Source organism: Crocodylus siamensis, chromosome 4 (genome assembly GCF_052110815.1).
Source record: "Crocodylus siamensis isolate JL-2025a chromosome 4, ASM5211081v1, whole genome shotgun sequence".
In the NCBI taxonomy this organism is placed as follows: domain Eukaryota; kingdom Metazoa; phylum Chordata; order Crocodylia; family Crocodylidae; genus Crocodylus; species Crocodylus siamensis.
The window spans coordinates 90,771,835-90,792,503 of NC_143398.1; the positions used below are offsets into that span (position 1 = coordinate 90,771,835).

The following is a 20,669-nucleotide window of genomic DNA, read 5'->3' on the forward strand; positions in this document are numbered from 1 at the left end:
TAAAGTCTGGAAGAAATGCATAAAAGTCAAAGAAAAATGAATGGTCGCTTAGTACCTTAAGCTTATGGACTGGAATTCATTACTGTCGTTTTCACATTTTGAAAATGCTGCTTGTTTGTTTTTGGTGTAGTGCAGCTTTGCATGCTTTATTTACAGATAGCTCCCTGAAATCAATTAAATTAAAAATGTATAGATATAAGGTGTGCCTGGGTAGCCAGAAAAGTTTTTCTTCTTCATTTTTCATTGGTGTACCCTTCTGCAAAATCCTAATCATGGTGTTCTTTAGGATTTCCATACTTACTGCTTTATGTATATATTTGTATACTCTTCTCTCTACCTCATATGTGCTAGATGTCTCGAATCCCCCTATTTTTCTTTCTTCCAATGTATTATCCTTATACAGTTGTGCTTTGGAGGCCCATCCTTACCAGGTCCAAAGATCTCAGGCTGTTTTATCCAGACATTTTTATCCAGCTATTTCCCATTTGAATAGTGCAGGGTTGGACTGGCTGAGCATTGAAGTCCTTTCCAACCCTACAATTGTATGATCTGATTTGAGTATTCCCATGGGAACAGTTCCTTGGACTAGAATTTCATTAGTCAGAGTGCATACTGCGCTCCCAGTTTATATTTTCTGGTGACTGGAGGTATAGATAGACTGTGAATGGCAGCTGCCTTTCAGGATCTTATTTTAACAGAAAGTTAAGGATTCTCTGACCACCCTGTTTTCACCCTCTTTACGCTCCAGTGCCATTTACAAAGAACTAAAATCTGGCTTTAATGTGGCATTGGTATCATTGAACTCATGATTTCCTGTCCTAAGGAATTGCTGTAATAGAAGATATGTTTGTTATACTTAGTTGTATATTGTAAATTGTTTTCTAGCACACAGCAAGTGCTAAAATACTAACAGAAAAGAAATGCCTGCAAGTAGTTCATTCTCACTCAGTGGTTTGAAATCATGGGATTTCTACATACGTGGTAAACTGAATCACCTCCTGATGCAATCAGAATGAGGAAAAGATTGTCAGTGCTTCACAGCTAGAATTACTGGTTCAGACAATCATGAAACATTATTCATCCCTTTGTAGTATTGGAGTCTTTACAGGGAGTCCTAAAGCAAAGGACTTTGGTTTGGACTATGATTCTCTCATCCATCAATATGGATGCTGTCCCATAGGAATACTTAGACAAACACAAAGCACAGTATTTACCTTGCAGTATGCACAAATACATTTCTAGTTCTTAAAAATAGTTAAATAAGTGAAATATATATATTCTGCCTTAGGAGGCTCTGTTTGTACGTCGTAAATACCTGGTAAATGGAGGCAAAAATAACAAAAATATTATGTACAAAAGACGTATTAATAGCATATTAATAACTTTTCAAAGGCATGCACTCAAAAATTAGGAAATGCCAGAATTAAGGTTTCCTTTGCAGTCTTAACTCACCCCCCCTTCTATAAAAGCATTATGATACAGTCTTTAATTACATGTTCACAAACTCTTTTCTTGATGGCACCCCTGCCTTATTCACTGTGCAGGAGGGATTGTTTTGGGGATGAATCAGGGTCGCATAATGAAGAAGGCTGTTTTCTGTAGAACCTTTCTTCCATTTGTTACAGAAGCTGGAAGAGATGTAATGAACCAGCAACATACAGGAAGAAAAGAAGGATGATTTTGTAGTTGAGAAAGTAAAATATGGGCTGGAAGAATTAGATTTTATCCTTGCATGTGCCATAGAGTTTCTCAATGATGCTAGGAATGTCACTTACACCATACTTTTCCCTAGGTGCTTCTGACTGTGGCTTCATACAGACATTACAGTCAGAAGTTCAGGAGGTTAGATCGGGTTAAAAATGGACACCCAATCTAATTTAGCAATTAGATAGGTGCCAGGAACCTAAGCTAATGTAAGTCAGGGGAGGGGTGGAACGGATGGGGGGGCTAGCAGGGTGGGCTGGGGGTGTGGCTAGTAGGCTTTGCATGGTGGAAGAGGCGGCTAACAGCATCTGCAGGGGGTGAGGGCTTGGTGGAAGTAGTGGGGTCCACAGGTGACCTTGGGGGATCAGGGGGCTAGCAGCTTCCATGGGAAGGGGTTAAACCTGATCCTGCCACCTCCTGTGCCCCATCTGTCACTACTCCTGGGGCCAGTTTTACCAACGTTCACCAGGAGCCCAATTAAAGTAATTTGGAGAGAGGGGGAGGGATGGGCAGATCAGGGAGGCTGGTGGCTTTATGGGTGGACATTGGTGGGAATGGGGGGCTGGCACCTCTGTGGCAGGAGGGTTTGACAGGATCAGGGGTCTGCCTCCTCCCGACCAAAAGCTATTTTTACCCCCTACCCCTCCACCCCCAGATAGACAATGCCATTGCCAAACCCCTGCCCTCCCTGATCCTACCCACTCCACCTCCCAGCCCAACCTAGTGCACAAGGCCAGGTGAGGGCACTGCTGGGTCCCATAGCCCAATCTGGGTGTGGAGGGCTGGGAGGGGGTGGCTCTGGGTCCCTGAGCCTTAATCCCAGTGTGGAAGGGATGGTTGGCTCTGGTCTCCTGGGACCCAGTCCCAAGGCGTGGCAGAAGCAGGAGTCCTGGGTCCCCTGAATCCAATCCTAGTGTGTAGGAGCAGTGCTAAGCCCTCAGGACCCAATTTTGTAGAACAAGGCCCACTGGCATTTGGTGGACAGTATTGAATAAGTTTGTTGATCTTGGGAATGGCATGTGCTAAAGCTCGTGAGCCACAGAGATTGAAATTATGTTACACGTACACCTTGCAGGGGTCGTTTGACCCCAGTACTTTTTCAAAACCTGTTGATCAGTAGGTAGGAACCTGTAGATCCATTATACAGAACTTTGTCATGAGCTAACAAAGTAGCAGGTTCTCATCCTCTGTGTGGTCTAAAATGAGAGAAAGGTGAAACGCATTTTGCCAGTCACTGCTCTCCCAGGGGAAACCACAAGTGTACTATGTTCGGGCTTTTTGTCCCAGGGTGAAAATGGCTACTCTGGGAGAAAAGTAACCTGGAAACAACTAGGGTGAAATCACTTCCTGGAGAGTTTCCCTGAGGAGAGTGCATATTTGTACATGCCATGGCTTATCTCAGAAGAGACCATGGTTCTTCAGGTTCTCCCCCTCCTTCCCCAGGGAGACAGTATGTTGCTCACTGAACTCTGCTACTCCACAACACTCCCCCTTCACAATCTCCACATTGTGCTGCAGGGAAACACAGACTAACCATGGGTAGTCTGGTTCAGCCAATCAGGGCTGCCCTATGCACTGCTGCAGTCTGTCACCAGGCAGATTAAGGAAGCCTGCAGAGCAAACTGAGAATATGCACAGGCCTTCACTAGCTGCAAAGTGCAAGCTCTCCACCCTTCAGGGCCTCAGCACTGAATGTCTGTACATGGCTTTGGGTAAGTTTCTGCAAGAACAAACCTGGGAGAATTCTCCCAGATCACTTGAATGTGTTTATGCAGGTTGAGTCTATCCCTCCAGATCCCTTTCTCCCACCTTGTCTCATTCTCTTTACCCAGGTGGTTCTAGTTCTTTCCCAGCACTCATGCTCTCCTTTTCCCATGTCCATCCACCCACTGGTTCTTAGTTCCAGTTTTGCCCTTGTTCGAGCTTACCAGCTTATCTAAATGTTTTCTCCCAGCCATCTTGCTCCTAGTCTCCCTGCCCATTTCTTTCACAGACTCCCAGTTCCAGCTTCTTTCTCCTTGGGCTTCCAGTCTTTTCTCAGCCAGTCCTAGTCCTCTGCCCTCTGCCCCAACCCCAAAACATCTGGTCCTAGTTCTTTCCCTTTCCCTGCTCACATTTTAATCTTCTTAGACTCTGCTTCCTAATTCACTAATTTTCCTTACCCTGCTTTAGCTTTCTCCACCCTCTGTATTTAAATCAGATGGCTTCCTCCTCCTTACTGCTTGGGGTACCAGGAGAAGGCCATATTTGGAGTACTGTTTCCAGTTTTGCTCCCCACCCACACACACACACACACACACACTACAGAAAGGATGTGAACATATTGGAGACAGTCCAGCAGAGGGCAATGAACATGGTTACTGGGCTGGGGAACATGAGCTATTAGGAGAAACTAAGGAAACTAGGTGTATTTAGTCTGGAGAAAAGAAGACTATGGGGGGATTTAATAGCAGCTTTCAACTATCTGAGGGATGGTTCCAAAGAGGATGGAGCTAGACTGTTCTCAGTGGTGGCAGATGACAGAACAAGGAGCAATGGTTTCAAGTTGAAGCAAAGGAAGTTTAGGCTGGATATTTGGAAAACCTTTCTCACCGGGCGGTAGTAAAGCACTGGAACAGGCTATCTAAAGAGGTCGTGGAGTCTCCATCCTTGGGGGTTTTTAAGATCTGGCTAAACAGAGCCTTGACTGAGATGATCTAGTTGGGGATGATCCTGATTTGGGTGTTGGGCTAGATGACCTCCTGAGGTCCCTTCCACTCCTGATTTAAATGGATGCTTATATACATGCTTGGGGGTACAGATAGAGAGGGTTATTTAGAGAGGTACTCAGAGAGCTTCTCTAATTAAAATGCCACAGCATCATGTGTATTAAGCCCCTGTGCATTTAAAAATGGCTGTGGGATGCTTTAACTAAAGCTCATTCAATGAGCTTTAGTTAGGGTGCCCCAACAGCCATTTTTAAACCTGTGGGAGCTTATACACGTGATGCTGCAGTGATGCTAGAACATTCTAATTAGAACGCATTAGAGCATGTGTACAGGCACACTATGATTCTATGAAGAGGTACACTGAGAATGATCCCAGCTGCACACCCACTTTTTAAGTTCCCGGGGCACCCATGGAAGCAGCAGCTGGAGAACTGAGAGCTTCCCACTCCCCCACTGCAGGTGCTGCTTCACGTTGTGGGGCATGGCAGCTGGAAAGCCAGGATCTCTCACTTTCCCAGCTGCTTGTGCCCTACATTGTGGGACCCAACACATGGAGGGGCTTTAAAAAGCACACCTGTAGCTAGACTGTAGCCATACTTTTTACACCTCCCCAGGCACTCAGCCTCAGGCAGTGGTGAGAGGCTCCCTGCTCTCTGACTCCTGGCACCTATGGAGCTTTATAGAGAGCACTAAAGCAGCTTCCCTACTGGGGACGTTAAACTCTGTGCCCAGCAGCTTTTGCCAGGCTGCCAAGGTATGGGGGATCAGAGGCTCCTGATGGAGTTTGAAGTCCCTAGCAGTAAAGCCCTTCAGCTTTTCACACCCCTGCTGGGAACCTCTGCTTCCCTGCAGCTGGCAGCCTAACCAAAGCTGCTAGCGGCTAGGTTTTGAGTCTGCTGATTGTTGGCTAGGCTTAGACAACCCCAGTCTCAAACTGGACTTGGGGCTGCCCCAGCCAGAGCTGACAATCAGCTGATTCTCAGCTGGCTGCCTTGGAAGCTCAAATGGGCCTTGGTGTGGTCTGGGTTCAAGGCTGACAATCAGCTAGTTGTCAGCTGCAGCCCCAGACCACACTAAGTTGGTCTGAGTCCCTGGTGTGGTCCCATGACCTGCAGTTGATTGTCAGCCCTGGCTGGACCTATGGCACTCCTTTTTCAGCTTGCCATTACAGGGGAAGCCCAGGATTATGATCCTGGGTTCCCCCTGCACTGGGCAACTGGAATCTAGTCCTGCATAGCAGAAGGCACAATTGTTGGGATCGGGGATCAGATCCCATCATGCCATTATATGAACATGTTCCAGGGGCCCAAGGACTTAATCTTCATGGATTTTAGCTCTTAGCCTCTAGGACACCTCTGCTGAGCACATCTGAATTACAGCTTTTCAGAGAATGGTCACATTTGGGTAGATTTTATAGCGACAACTAAACACACAACCCTAAAACAAAGCCATGCTCTTCTCCTGGGTAAATATCAAGTCTCTGCTGCAAAGCATGAGGATGCTAGAGAATTTCAAAGAAAAAACCTCAAAGCATTTTTTAAATGGGATAAATAATGTATTTTTTTCCAGGCCTCATTGGCAAAAACAGCTGAACCAGTCACTCACCAGAAAAATATCAACTGATTTTGATGATATTGGGTGAACTTAATAATAGGGTTTTATAAGCTTTGCTCATCATAAGATATAGAGATTTGCAGCTGTTACATATAAGTTAAACCTTTCCATCTGGAAAAAATTAATACCCACTTCGGACTCCTCAAGTCTCCTCCCCCAGTCTGTCAACAGCATGGTGTAGGGAGCTTTGGTGCAATTCACAGTCAAGTTTAGCACTAAGAATCTACTTTAATTCTGTCTTTAAAAAGATAGACATATTTTTACCTTGCACACAGACATATTTCAGCATTGTTATACAGTACCTCAAGGTCCTTTGTTATCATTTAAGATCAATGTATTAATTAAATAAGCTTTTATTATTTATATTACGCCTTGTACGAGGGCTTGTTCCCAGCATCAAAGCATTTACAGTGTAAGAAAATTGTTTTTAGCTTTGCACTTGTCTTCACAGGGAAGTTAGTGACTAGTAAACTAGGGCAGTGTTTTTCATACCCTGGGGTTCTGCAGTAGAGTACCAGGGGTTCTGCCAAGAGATTGAGTGTAATAGTGGAGTAGTTTGGGAGGTGGCACACTACCATTGCTGACTTGCTTTGCTTGACTGTGCAGCAGTCTTTAAGATAAGGGTAGGGGCTTCATGGCAGAAGAAGTGATTTGAAAGTGTTCTGTGACTGTCGGAAATTTGAAAACCACTGAAGTGGGCCATAAATTCACTAGTTAGTAGTTACTCCAAACTACCTTCCCATGTCAACACTTAGGCTCCTGGCAGATGTAATATTTTTTATGTGATTAACATGTAAATTGTGCCACAAACTGTAACATGCTACACATACAGGCAATTTGCATTATGATAGAATGGTATACCAGCTACAAAGATGTTCCACTAAAAACATCTTGTGGACTGTCTTTGTAGCTGGTTTGTATCACTCAACAATTTGAATTTGTGGCATCTTAAAGTTGAGTGGTACAGCCCTGTGCCAAGTTGCAGCACTCAGTTTCACAGGCACCAAAATGGGGCAGCCACTGGGTTCCCTCTGCTTGGGAAGTTTAACCCATGCCAGGCTGCCCTACATGGGGGAGGGAAGTTTCAATTTATCTACAGCCTGCCCATGAAGTTTCACTTTATCTACAGCCTGCCCATGCTCTTAGAGAATTCACTCTAAGTGAGATTGCCCTACATTTGGGTTTAAACTTCCCAGATGGAGGCTACTAATTTACTGTGCAGTAAGCGCCTCCATGTGTAGATAGTGATGCTTTACTGGGTGTGTCTACATGTGGGTTTAGGCTGTCTTAAATTTACTTCACAGTAAATTACTGCTCAGTGAGCAGGAATAGGCCGGTGTCTACATGTGCAGACAACCTGGGGCTAAATTTAGTCTCAGGTCAGAGTAGCCTGCCATGTTCCCCTGTGGCCACCAGGGGGAGCTCCAGTCTCCAGCCACATGGCTGCCAGCCCTTGGGACTAACTTTAGCTCCAAATTGAAGCCAGGAGAGGTGGCCAGCCAGGAGCCTTGGGGCTAGGCTCAGGGAGGCCCCCTGGGTTCCTGCTCAGCAATGCATGTATATATGCATTACTGCATAGAAACTAATCTCAGGCATAAATTTGGTATCTGCATGATGCAGGTATCAAATTTACATTCAAGTTGGCATAAGTCACCATATTTACTGAACAGTATGGGCATGCACGTGGAGATGGCTGCCTGTACTAGGGAGTAATTTCTGTTACTGCACAGTAAGTGCATATACATAGGTGTGCTCACTAAGCAGTAAATTATTCTACTGCACAGAAAAGCATCTCATGTAGACACACCCACTGGGTGCATCTACATATGCAATTCTTTGAAGCAACAAACTCCAGATAGTTTCAGCTAGAATAAATTTCTTCCTGGTACAGCATCTACACGCATGCCCAGGACAGCAATTTGAGCTGGTGTGGAGCAGTTAATGTCAGTGCTACTCCTGCCTTTCTCTGCCCTGGGCTCTAGGTGGCAGCTTCAGGCAGAAGAGGGGCTGGCTGGGGCATGAGGGTGCTGCAAGTCCAGATCTGTATGGCTAGATGGCAGGCAGGAGTCTGTCCCTTTGCTGGCTAGGTGAGCCAGGTGCAATTTACACCTGCAGTTAACATCTACATGTGCATTTAATCACAGTTAATTATTCCACTGTTCTGTCAGTACTGGACAGTACTATCTTATGGTGTGTTAATTAGTTTACTGCAGCCTAATACCATTGCATGTGCAGTTGATGATGCTATACTCTGTAGCTAATTAATCTGCTCCACAATAAATCACATATGTAGACATGACCACTAATTTCTAGATATATACCAGCCCTCTTCTAGAGCAGTTTGTATTCATATGAGACTTAGCTGAGCCATCTGTTCAACATCTGGTCATAAGCGGATTGTTCTTGAACATGGTGTTCAGCTGTGGCTACATCTCTTCATTAGTCCAAATCTGGCCACATGTTTTGTCAGCCTCTAACCAGCTTGATATATCCTTACATGAAAGCCTTTTCAGAGATGTAATTCAAAGAGTGGCTTGAAAAGCTAACAATAATTTGCTGGTGACAGAAAAGCGGTTAACAAGGGGTGAAATCCAGGGAAGTCCAAGCAGGGCCACCTGTAATCCTGATTCTGCAGCAGTTAAGTACAGAAAACTGATCACAGTCCAGTTGGGTAGAGCCCAGACCAGACTGTACAGCTTTGGTGTGACTTCAGGAGGGGCCTCAGGTGACACAAGCATACAGTGTCTTAGGTAGTACCCCAAGCCACACACTGCATGGACCACATGTGGTGGAGTTTTCCCTTCCAGGATCCTCGCCACCATGCAGGCTTCACTGGCAGCACACAGCCCCCCTGCGCCTCACAGGCATCATGTGCCCCCCTTGCATCCTCCATGCTCCACCAGCGTGCACATGACCCCTCAGGCTACTTCCCTGCTATGCAGGAGTAGATGGACAGCCAGTTGGACAGCCCTGGCCTACTACTGTGTGACATGGAGGTGGAAGGAACAAATCATGTAGACTGAGGACAGACATTCAAAAAACCTGAGCCTGAATTGATTCACTCTTTGCAGGTTAGTCTAACCTGGCTAGGCTGAATGGGTTTGTAACCATACAGACATTCCCACTGGACTGAGAAAATCCAGGCACGTGCCTGCAGTGGCTCAGGCTAGAAGCTGGGAGGTACTAGAGCAGCCCTCCCTTCCCTTGTACGGTGCTGAGCTGAGGGGGTATGTGACCAAGCCCCAGCAGGATGGGATGCTCTGATTAAGGAGGGGTTCCCCCCACTGCCTGCTCCTTACCAGCCCAGCAGGGAGTTGATAACAGCATTTAGCACCTCATCAAAACAAAACCTCTCTCATTAGTTCAAGCTCTTCTTAAGCACCTTTTTCCAAGGAAGGAAAAGAGAGACATTACCAGCTGACCTGTTGATTAGCTCCAAAAAGCCCTAACCGGACACTGTTCTATCTGCCTTTGTCCTGTCCACCTTACACGGACACCTCTCACCATTAGCTAGCATACCACATGCTGGCTATGGCCCATGCTGTGGGAAAGGAGAAGGGGGTAACCCCTGCTTGAGCAGGGAGTGGTGGTGGTGGGGAGAGGGAGGCAGAAGGAAGCCAGGCAGATGTTGCTGTGCCTGCAGTCTCTACCAGAGCTCCAGCCAGGGAGCAGGGGGTGGGGCCAGCCCTGCTGTGGAGCAGAGAGTCCTACCCGAGCCTGCAAAGCATCTGGGATGCTGGGGGACTCTGGTTTAAGTTAAAACAGGAAGGGGTATGGAAACATCTTTGCATAAACTGGTTTGTCCCAAATCAGTTAAGTCTGATACTACATTCAACCAGGTTTATCTTGAACTGGTTTTAGCCACTTTCAAACTGGTTTATGGACACTGAATGTCTGTTCTGTTATAGGTTTAAACCAGTTTCTGATCACTTAAACTAGTTTATGTGTAATGTCTGTCCCTAGCCTATGGTTTGCAGTCCACACTAGTACAGCACAAATACAGATTGACATGGTAGTATACAGCATGCTCATAGAATCAGAATCATATAATAGAATCATGGTATCATAGAAGTAGGGTCGGAAGGAACCTTGTAGATCTTCAAGTTAAGTGGCGCACGGGTCAAGTCCCGGAGGACTGGAAAAGGGCCAATGTGGTTCCCATTTTCAAGAAGGGGAGGAAGGAGGACCCGGGTAACTATAGGCCAGTCAGTCTCACCTCCATCCTTGGCAAAATCTTTGAGAAAATCATCAAGGCTCACATTTGTGAGAGCCCGGCAGGACAAATTATGCTGAGGGGAAACCAGCACGGGTTCGTGGCAGGTAGATCGTGCCTGACCAATCTAGTCTCTTTTTGTGACCAGGTCACAAAACGCCTTGACGCAGGAGGAGGGGTGGATGTCGTATACTTGGACTTCAGGAAGGCCTTTGATACGGTATCCCACCCCATACTGGTGAACAAGTTAAGGGGCTGTGACTTGGATTACTGCACAGTCCGGTGGGTGGAGAATTGGCTGGAGGGTCGCACCCAGAGAGTTGTGGTGGATGGGTCGGTTTCGACCTGGAAGAGTGTGGGCAGTGGGGTCCCGCAGGGCTCGGTGCTTGGACCGATACTCTTTAATGTCTTCATCAGCGACTTGGACGAGGGGGTGAAATGTACTCTGTCCAAGTTTGCAGATGACACTAAGCTATGGGGCGAAGTGGACACGCCGGAGGGCAGGGAACAGCTGCAAGCAGACCTGGACAGGTTAGACAAGTGGGCAGAAAACAACAGAATGCAGTTCAACAAGGAGAAATGCAAAGTGCTGCATCTAGGGAGGAAAAATGTCCAGCACACCTACAGCCTAGGAAATGACCTGCTGGGTGGCACGGAAGTGGAAAGGGATCTTGGAGTCCTAGTGGACTCCAAGATGAACATGAGTCGGCAGTGTGACGAAACCATCAGAAAAGCCAATGGCACTTTATCGTGCATCAGCAGATGCATGACAAATAGGTCCAAGGAGGTGATACTTCCCCTCTATCCGGCGCTGGTCAGACCGCAGCTGGAGTACTGCGTGCAATTCTGGGCGCCGCACTTCAAGAAGGATGCGGATAACCTGGAGAGGGTCCAGAGAAGGGCCACTCGTATGGTTAAGGGCCTGCAGGCCAAGCCCTACGAGGAGAGATTAGAGAAACTGGACCTTTTCAGCCTCCGCAAGAGAAGGTTGAGAGGCGACCTGGTGGCTGCCTATAAGTTCGTCAGGGGGGCACAGAAGGGAATTGGTGAGTATTTATTCACCAAGGCGCCCCCGGGGGTTACAAGAAATAATGGCCACAAGCTAGAGGAGAGCAGATTTAGATTGGATATTAGGAGGAACTTCTTCACAGTTCGAGTGGCCAAGGTCTGGAACGGGCTCCCAAGGGAGGTGGTGCTCTCCCCTACCCTGGGGGTATTCAAGAGAAGGTTGGATGTGTATCTAGCTGGGGTAATGTAGGCCCAGCACTCTTTCCTGCTTATGCAGGGGGTCGGACTCGATGATCTATTGAGGTCCCTTCCGACCCTAGCATCTATGAATCTATAAGTCTGACCCCCTGCCTGGACAGGAGAGAAACTGGGCTCAAATGACTCCAGCCAGGTAGGCATCAAGCCTCTTCTTAAAGACCCCCAGGGTAGGAGCCAGCACCACTTCCCTTGGAAGTTGGTTCCAGATCCTAGCCGCCCTAACTGTGAAGTAGTTCTTACAGATATCTAATCTAAACCTACTCTCCAACAACTTATGGCCATTATTCCTTGTTATGCCAGGGGACGGTAGGGGAAACAAGGTCTCTCCCAAACCCTTCTGGTCCCCACTAGTGAGTTTATAGATGGTCATCAGGTCCCCCGTCAGCCTTCTCTTGTGAAGGCTGAACAGGTTCAGGTCCTGCAGTCTCTCATTGTAGGGTCTGCCCTGTTGTCTCCAGATCATGCGCGTGGCCCTCCTCTGGACCCTCTCAATGTTGTCCACATCCCTCCTGAAGTGGAGTGCACAGAACTGGACACAGTACTTCAGCTGTGGCCGGACCAGTGTTGCACAGAGGGGAAGGATCACCTCCTTGGCCCTACTTGAGATGCACCTGTGGATGTATGACAAGGTCCAGTTAGCCCTGCCACCCGTGACTTCGCATTGTCAACCCATGTTCATCTTGGAGTCAGTAATGAGTCCAAGATCCTTTTCTGCCTCCATGCTCTCAAGAAGGGAGTTTCCCATCTTATAAGTGTGCTGCTGGTTACTACTGCTTAAATGCAGCACCCTGCACTTGTCAGTATTGAAACGCATCCTGTTTTTGTTAGCCTACCCCTGTAGCCTATCCAGGTCTTGCTGCAGTCTTTCCTTCCCTACTAGCGTGCTCACCTTACCCCAAATTTTGGCATCATCAATTAATTTAAACAGGTTGCTTTTCACCCCATCGTCCAAATCGCTGATAAAGAGATTGAACAGCACAGGCCCAAGGACCGAGCCCTGGGGGACTCCGCTGCCCACTTCTCCCCAAGTCGAATATGACCCATCCACCACCACCCTGTGAGTAGGAGCCTTCAGCCAATCTGCAATCCATCTGTCTGTGTAGGCATCAATGCCACAGTTGCCAAGTTTTTTAATGAGGATGGGGTGGGAAATTGTGTCAAAGGCTTTGCTGAAAACCAGAAAGACTACATCCATGGCGACACCTGCATCCAGTGCTTTTGTGACCTGATCATAAAAAGCAGTCAGGCTGGTCTGACATGACCTGCCCCTAATGAAACCATGCTGGTTACCCTTGAACATCATGCCTCAAGCCAGCCCATCGCAGATGTGCTCCATGATGATCTTCTCAAAGAGTTTCCCTAGGATTGAGGTATGACTGATGGGCCTATAGTTGCCCAGGTCCTCCCTCCTCCCTTTTTTAAAGATGGGGACCACGTTGACTATCTTCCAATCATCTGGCACCTGGCCTGAGCACCACAAGCGCTCATAAAGCCGTGCCAGAGGCCCTGCAATAACCCCTGCTAGCTCCCTCAACACCCTGGGGTGGAGGGCATCTGGACCTGCTGGAACACGTCCAGCCCCTCCAGAAGCTCTCTAACCCTGTCCTCCCCAACCTGAGGTCTGGAGGCGTTCCCCTCTAGTCCGTCTTGCATCATGGTGGGAAAGTCCTGGTCCCTGCACAAGAAAACGGAGGTGAAGAATTGGTTAAAGAGGTCTGCTTTCTCCTCTGGCTCAACCATCAGATTGCCCAGAGGATCTTGCAGGGGCCTCACATTACCCGGTGCTTTCTTCATCCTCCCTATATATTTGAAAAAGGACTTTTTATTATCTTTGATCTTGGATGCTAGTCATAGCTCTATGTCCGCCTTAGCTTTCCTGACAGCCCCCCAACAGGCCCGAGCAGAGGAGGTATACTCCTCTTTGGATATAGCACCCCTGTTCCACCGGTTGTACGCTGCCTTTTTTGACAATCAGGCATTCCTGGATGCCCTTGGTGAGCCAGGGGGGCTTTCGGGCACTCCTACTCCCCTTGCTTCTTGTCAGGATGGTCACCCCTTGGGCCCTGAGTATTGTCTGCTGGTAGTTTCTTCTCTTTTTAGCGACCTCCATGGTAGTGTAAGTATTTGAGGACTGTTGTTTGCCATTTGGATGAAGTGTTACAGATGCATTTAGAGGGTTGCAAACTTCAAAGCAGGCTGGTGTAGACAAGGCCACCGTGCTCTGCATGTCTTACAGCAGACAGTTTGGGTAGATACTGTTGGTTATACTGCTTTCTGAAGGTCTGGGAGTTGTAATTGGTGTTATATTACTGATCTCTATGTAGAACTCAATTTTTAGGACATATACAGATTGTTCTATCATGTCTTTGTTCACTCTTTTGTCTGCCAGCAGAGAGACATTTCTGGAGTACAGGCTATTTAGCCATTCAAGAGTGGTAAGATTTAGGATGCAGGATGGGGAAAATGGTGGTATAATTTGTTAACAGGCCACACAAGTAGTAGACTATTTCCTTTTCTATTCTGGCTCCCCTGCACATGCTGGCACATATTTGGGGAGTGGAGTCAAAGTTTTGCCTACTTTCCACCCACCTCTATCAGCTCTTTCAGTGTGCACAAGGATAAGTCTAATGGATTCCCAGAGCCTACTCTTTCCCTGCTCTCACACAAGTAATGCAGGGAGACCATGAGGAAGGTAAGAGAGTGTCCTTGTACTCTGCACTTGTAGAGCAGTCACAATTTCATCCTTACCCTGCACTCGTAATAAGTTTCCCTTCTAGAGATGCTTTTACGTTTTACATTGTTAATAGCTCAAATATAGTTTCAAACTTGCTGTCTTGAGTCAGAAAAATGGTATTTTATGATACATTTTTCATTTTTATCCAGGAACCCAGTGGTAACCACACTCCTCCTCAGTTGTCTCCATCACTTAGCCAAAGCACATACACTACTGGTGGCTCCCTAGACGTCCCTCACATTATCATGCAGGGTGATGCAAGAAGAAGAAGAAATGAAAACTATTTTGATGATATTCCCCGGTCAAAGTTGGAAAGGCAGATGGCACAGGTAGGGACCTTTTTGTGGTAAGACTGTCCTTTTGTGGTAATCAGAGACATAATTCTAACACTTGTTGCATATCCATATTATAGGGCCCGATCGTGATTTCGGGGGGGGTTCTGTTTCAAAGGATTGCATGCCATATTTCTGAATCCAAACCTAGATTTTGTTTTCACAAGTTAATGTGCAAATTATTGTGTGTATATAAAGAGATTTCTACAGCCAACTTTTTAAAGGCATTTAGGTGCCTAAAAAATGTGATTAGGTGCTTGCTTCATGAGAAGGTGCAGATTCCTTGTTTTATGAACAGCCTGGATAAAAATACGCTGGTAGAAGCTTACTGCGGAAAATGCAAAAAACTGATAAGAGCTGTGGCAGCCATCTTTATTAATGGAGTGGGTCAGCCCTTTTCTAAAGACACGTGTAATCTTGGGATATGTTTGAACATTTTCAAAAGATTTTCACTTTTCTTATGTAATGACTTTTCTGCCCATCCCCATAGTACTTAACACAGCTAGACATTAAATGACAGTCCAGAAAAGCACAGCTGTTTTAATCATCCCCCCTCCCCTACTACTTCAGCCAACTGGAAACAATGTACTGACAATTTTAAATCAAGCATATGCTTCACAGTAAAGATATGTGTGCACTATTTTAAAGGTCAGAAAAGTTAAGCTCTGATAGGCTCTCAGCAGAAGTGCCTCAGGGTGATCTCTCCTGCTTTTGTATAGTGCATAGGAAAAAAGATACCATATCCTTAAATTATTTAGTGTTTACAGTATGTATCAGAAATACAACTGTGAATTACTCTCAGAAACAGCTAGTGCAATCCATGAAGCAACTTAGTCTACTGAGCAAACATGTTGCTGCATTTTGAAGCTTCCAAATGATCTTCAAAGTATATTTCAGTAGTGCACTTAGGAAGGAGCAAAAACTATGCAACTATTTATGTGAAAGGTCACGTCAGCAAAAAATGCTGCAGTCTCTTAGCCAAGCGTATGTACAGAAAAAATCTATTAAAAAAAACAAGTGAAAGCAAGCCAAGATGGTGCTGCTATCTGGGAATCTAGCCGTAGGTGATAAATTTCACTTGTTCAGGAAACATGTATAGAAAAGTGAATTTGGACTTTTTTTCCTTCTTAGCTTTCAGAGAACTTCTCTGGCTGCTCTGTAATTCTGTCCTACTGAAATAATACTTTCATTCTAACCTAGAAACAGAAAAGGCTAAGGGAAGTTGCCTAGTGAGCAAGCCTGCTTTCAAACGGAAGTCTTCTGGACTTCCAGAGCTTGAGCAAATTTGACTTAAGGTGAAAGGGAAAAAATCACTTTGTCACCTACTGTAAAAATACTTTTTTGAAAATCACAAAACTTGAATGTCAGAATATGAAATATCCTATTATTTGTGGTTGAGGTGGCAATCATCTGTGCACATTTTATCACTTGGTTCACACTCTCATGTCCGCTCTTCTTATTTTAGTCCCTAATGTTTAAAAAAAAAAAAAAGGTACTGTATTAGCAAGTTGGCCTGCCTTCTTTTTGATCTCTTCTTTTCCTGTCCACAGTTCTGCTCTTCCCAAGAGGTATAATGAATCCCCTCATCAGATACCAGGGGACTTGCTTAACAGTTTCAAATTGCTTTCCCAGAAAGTCTGTGATATATGCCTTATATGCAAGGAGAAATCTGAGCACTCAGTACCTCAACTTCTTTGAGCCACTTTAAAGTCAATTAAGTGTTGCCTTTTATGTTTTCCTGGGTGTTAGTCCCCAGTGAATGATGCTGTTCCACCTGTTCTCTCCCACTGTCTCAGTGAACTACATCAGTCATCCTTCAGGGTTCTAAAAGAAGACAGTGAACAGAGTGTAACAGGTGAACACAAAGCTGTTTGAATGCTCTTTTGGCTTGGAATCCAGTTCTGTAGCCCTGATGTATGCAAACATCTCTTGATCTTAATGGGAATGTCAGCAACTTCCTCTGGTGCTCATTCTCACTTGGTTGGAATCACCCTATTAAGAGGCTAAGTTTGGCTTTTCTCAGCCACTCTAGTCCCAAAATTCCATTTTTTTCTTAGTATCTCAATTTATGCCATTACAGCTTTGCTGACATGTACAAAATCTAAAAAGTCCAGTCTAATACAAAAGTATAACTAGCTCTTTCTGGAGGCAGGGTAGATACGCACCTTATAGACCAGGGGTGGGTAATTATTTCAGGCAGAGGGAAGCTTACTGAGTTTTGGTAAGCCATTGAGGGCTGCATGACAGACAGCCAGGGGGCAGATAAATATTAATTTTATAAATATTTTAGGGGCCCGTGGGCCATTTAGAATGGCCTGGCAGGCTGCATCCGGCCCCCTGGCCACATTTTGCCTGCCTCTGTTATAGATCAACTGAAGAGCATAAGCTTTCATGAACTCAAGCTCACTTCATCAGCTGCTTCTGACTTCTGACTAACTACCTCTCCTTCTACCCTGTCAGACAGGAATGGTCAAGGTATGGTTTATTCCAACCATGCACACATTAATACATTCAGTCCAATTGTTAACATTGGCTCTCTACTCACTTCTATCTAGCAGCTTCTTAAGAATATAAGAATCTAGAAAGTGCCATACTGAGTGCATCTACATGTGCACTTGACTGCGGAGTAGACTAATTAGCTCTGGAATAAAGTGTTACAGTCTACACATGCACTGGTATTAGGGCTCAGTACATTTATTAACTCAGCTATAAGCTAGTGCTATCAGGGACAGTATTATCTTACAGCAGAGTACTTGCGTGTGATCAAATGCATGTGTAGACTATGATGGGAGCTGGCTGGAGCACAAGGGTGCTAAAGTGTGGGGGCTGCCTGCCAGCTAGTCCCGCACTGTAACACCCTCTTGCCCCAGCCAGCTGTGACCGCCACCCAGAGCCTGGGGTTGACCCCCACCCCCCCAGGTCCCCTGCTGCCCAGGACTAATCTGCCCCAGCTCAATGTCCCAGGTGCACGTGTAAACGCTGAAGCTGGGAGCAGCTGACTCCACCATGAGTTTCCCTAGAGTTTATTGCATTGTACTAATTGCATGTGTAGAGGTACCCATTGTGTCATATCAGTGCTCCACCTAGCCAAGTATCCTGCCTTGTACTGTGGTAGGAGTGGATGCTTTAAAAGGAAAGCATTGAGTGAATTATATCTAGCATGATCTCTCCCCTATCTAAAAAGTCCAGTCTAATACAAAAGTATATCTGGCTCCTACCCTGGAGGCAGGGTAGATATGCACCTTATAGACCCATTGAAGAGCATAAATTTTCATGATCTCAAGCTCAATGCTCCCTGGCATCCACCATTGTTGATATAGAGATGCCAGTGGATATTAACAGCTATTAATGGATCTATTGTCCATGAATTTGTCTAGTCCCTATCTGCCTCTACAGCCTCCTGTAGTAATAAGTTCCATAAGCTAACTGCACACTGAATCAAATACTTTATCGTTAGTTTTAAGCCTCTCTCCCATTAATTTCAGTGGGTGCCCCTTAGTTCTAGGATCACAATTCTTCTGATTCAAACAGTTGCGGGTTCCATCATCATGTGTTATTTTCTGCTCAGGCTGTGACTGAAAGTACCCTGCCACCAACTGTTTCTCGTAGAAAAATCTTTTAAAAATGATATCAGGTGTTGTTGTTCCCTTACCTCTTTCTCTGTCAGGCTGAATGCAATAATATGTTGTCACAAGGTGTTACACGTGCAGAAGGACTCTATCCTCATTGCTATGATTTTGGATGTTCCTGAGTTTCACTTTTAATTTTTAATTGACACATTTAATTTTGAAGCGACTAATAAATTATTGACAGTTTACAAAGCAATATCTTAACATAAAGAGTTTCTGCCTCTGACAAACTGTTCATTATGACTTTTTCCTAAACTTTATTTGATTTAAAATTTTTCAATTTTAACAGGATAAGCCTGTTTTAAGACACATTTTACAACCTAATATCTGAAAAAAATGTTTTAAGTAACTGATGCTTTCTAAGTCTTCCATATTTTATATGGCAAATATTTTCACTACATTGTGTCTGTTAATCATAAAGCATACTTATTTGTGCACTGGATATTAGCTGTTGTTATGATAAAACTACTATACTGTTTGAGAAGGAAAAGATTAAATCATTATTCCAAACAATGTTCAGCTCTTCTTCCTAAATATCAAGGACTGTTCACTTTATCAAGGCAAGATTGTTTTAAAATTATTTATTGTGGATAGACCTACCATCACAGCAAATGTATGTTCATTAGAGCTCCATGATAGATTGCAAATGGTTTTCTGTTTATTTTATAGGGAAATAAAATAGGTTAATGCTGGGATTTTCAACCAATTTAGGCACCCAGCCAATTAAGGCACCTAAATCCTATTGTATTTCAAGCCAACATGGGGTTCTGAATCCCAGAGTTCAAAACTCCTAGTGAAATTGTAGACCTTGAAAGACAGAATAAAATAAAATAGCTGCAAAATATGCTTAAGAAGGGATTGATTGGTCTGCGTCATCTTGATTGGTCTGTGTCCCTTCATAGTAGAGGGAAATGTTTTATTGTTGAACCTAAAACTAATGATCAAATCAACTTATTTTAAAATATCTCAAGTTGCACTCAAGATTACTAACCCTTGAAATTAGAATTGAAATTATTTGGGCAAAGATTAAAGGGCCCACAGTAGTCGGTGAAAAGAATTGTACTGAAATCAGGGGACTTGTGAACCAGCATTATTTCTGATATAAAGAAGAGCCAATATTTATGGAAAGAATCAGTGATGGTGGAAAAGATAGCATGGTTAAATTCCTTAATACATATTGTTTCATATCTAACTCTTTAGGATTAAAGAATCCACAGACAACAAAAGAAACTTTAGTAACTAGACTACAAATATATCAAAGCCTGCAGGACATTGTTGTTTATTTTATTATTTTAGTCTTTGCTTATTTTAATATTGTATACGAGGGGAAGAAGGATATTCTTGCACATGTCAAAGAAGTAGGAAAAAAATTGAATTGTCATATTTTGGATCTAGGAAATTTCTTCTTTGAAGTTAGTACCAAGGACTGAACTGTATGCAAACTTCATGTTGAGCCTTTATGGACTCTGTTTTCCTTGCTCAATTTTTATTGTTCAGATTGAAGGCTCACTAAAATATAATGGAATGGACATAAAAAGTAAAGCCATTCTAGTTAATGTAGTCCTACTTTAGTGTGTGAAATTGGATATTTGTAATTCATGGAAGGATTAGGATTGGCACATAGAAGCCAATTATATAAATGGCAAAATTTTTGTGTGAGTTTAACATTCTTTTCAATAACATTTAGCTGACAAAAAAATAGGAGGCATTACTTTCTGACAGACCCTTACATATGCATAATGCTTTAGGGCATGGAGTCTCAGAAGACTGTATCACATTGCTGTTTGGTGCAAATGATATGAATTAATGCCATACTTAGTACACCTAGTTGGGGAGAAATATATAATTATTCATCTACTGTTTATTTTCCTCAATCCAGCCTTGTGATGTACATTTCTTGCTTTTGTAAAGATGATATGAAAAAACAATGGGAGGTGGTAGGTCCTTCTACTAAAGGAACAAAAGTCTAGTTAAAAAATTGAAGAAGCTTGTATCTAGAGCAGAGCTTTATGCTTCAGTATCTTCAGCCTTACAGTGGGCGCTCAGGGTGCTTTCCTGAGATGATGTCCACTTTCTGAGATGCCTATGGATATAGGTACATAATTTAGGGGACCTATTACTGAATGTTACTGACCCTTTATCTTAAATATAGGATATGTTTGTTCAGACTCTTATCAGAAATAGGTTATTAGTGTCTTCAATCTTAGTCATCAACTGCACAGAGACAGAATAGCCCTAATGGAAATTTAGCGCCAAGTTTTTGACCATCAAGCAGTTGGGATGCTGATGGTCTATTAGCATTGAGCACTGACATAGGAAGCCCAGCCTGACAGTCTGTGAAGGCTCCCAGTCTGGGTATAATTTACCCAGATGTAAAGATACCGGCCTGAGGTTCATTAGTAGCAATGCAGCACGGGGGAAGCAGGCAGCCACTCAATATTTGCTATACTCACTAGGAGTTTGAACAGG

General features: G+C 44.5%; 1 protein-coding gene across 5 annotated transcripts in view; it reads left to right on the forward strand.

Annotated features, from left to right (window-relative positions):
• ANKS1B (ankyrin repeat and sterile alpha motif domain containing 1B) overlaps positions 1-20,669 on the forward strand; it is an 845,363-nt gene that overhangs the window by 766,425 nt on the left and 58,269 nt on the right. For all 5 annotated transcript variants that reach the window (XM_090042850.1, XM_090042851.1, XM_090042852.1 and 2 more), the window contains one exon: positions 14,389-14,568. In XM_090042850.1, coding sequence (XP_089898976.1) covers positions 14,389-14,568 — 180 coding nt within the window. The remainder of the gene's footprint in view (positions 1-14,388; positions 14,569-20,669) is intronic.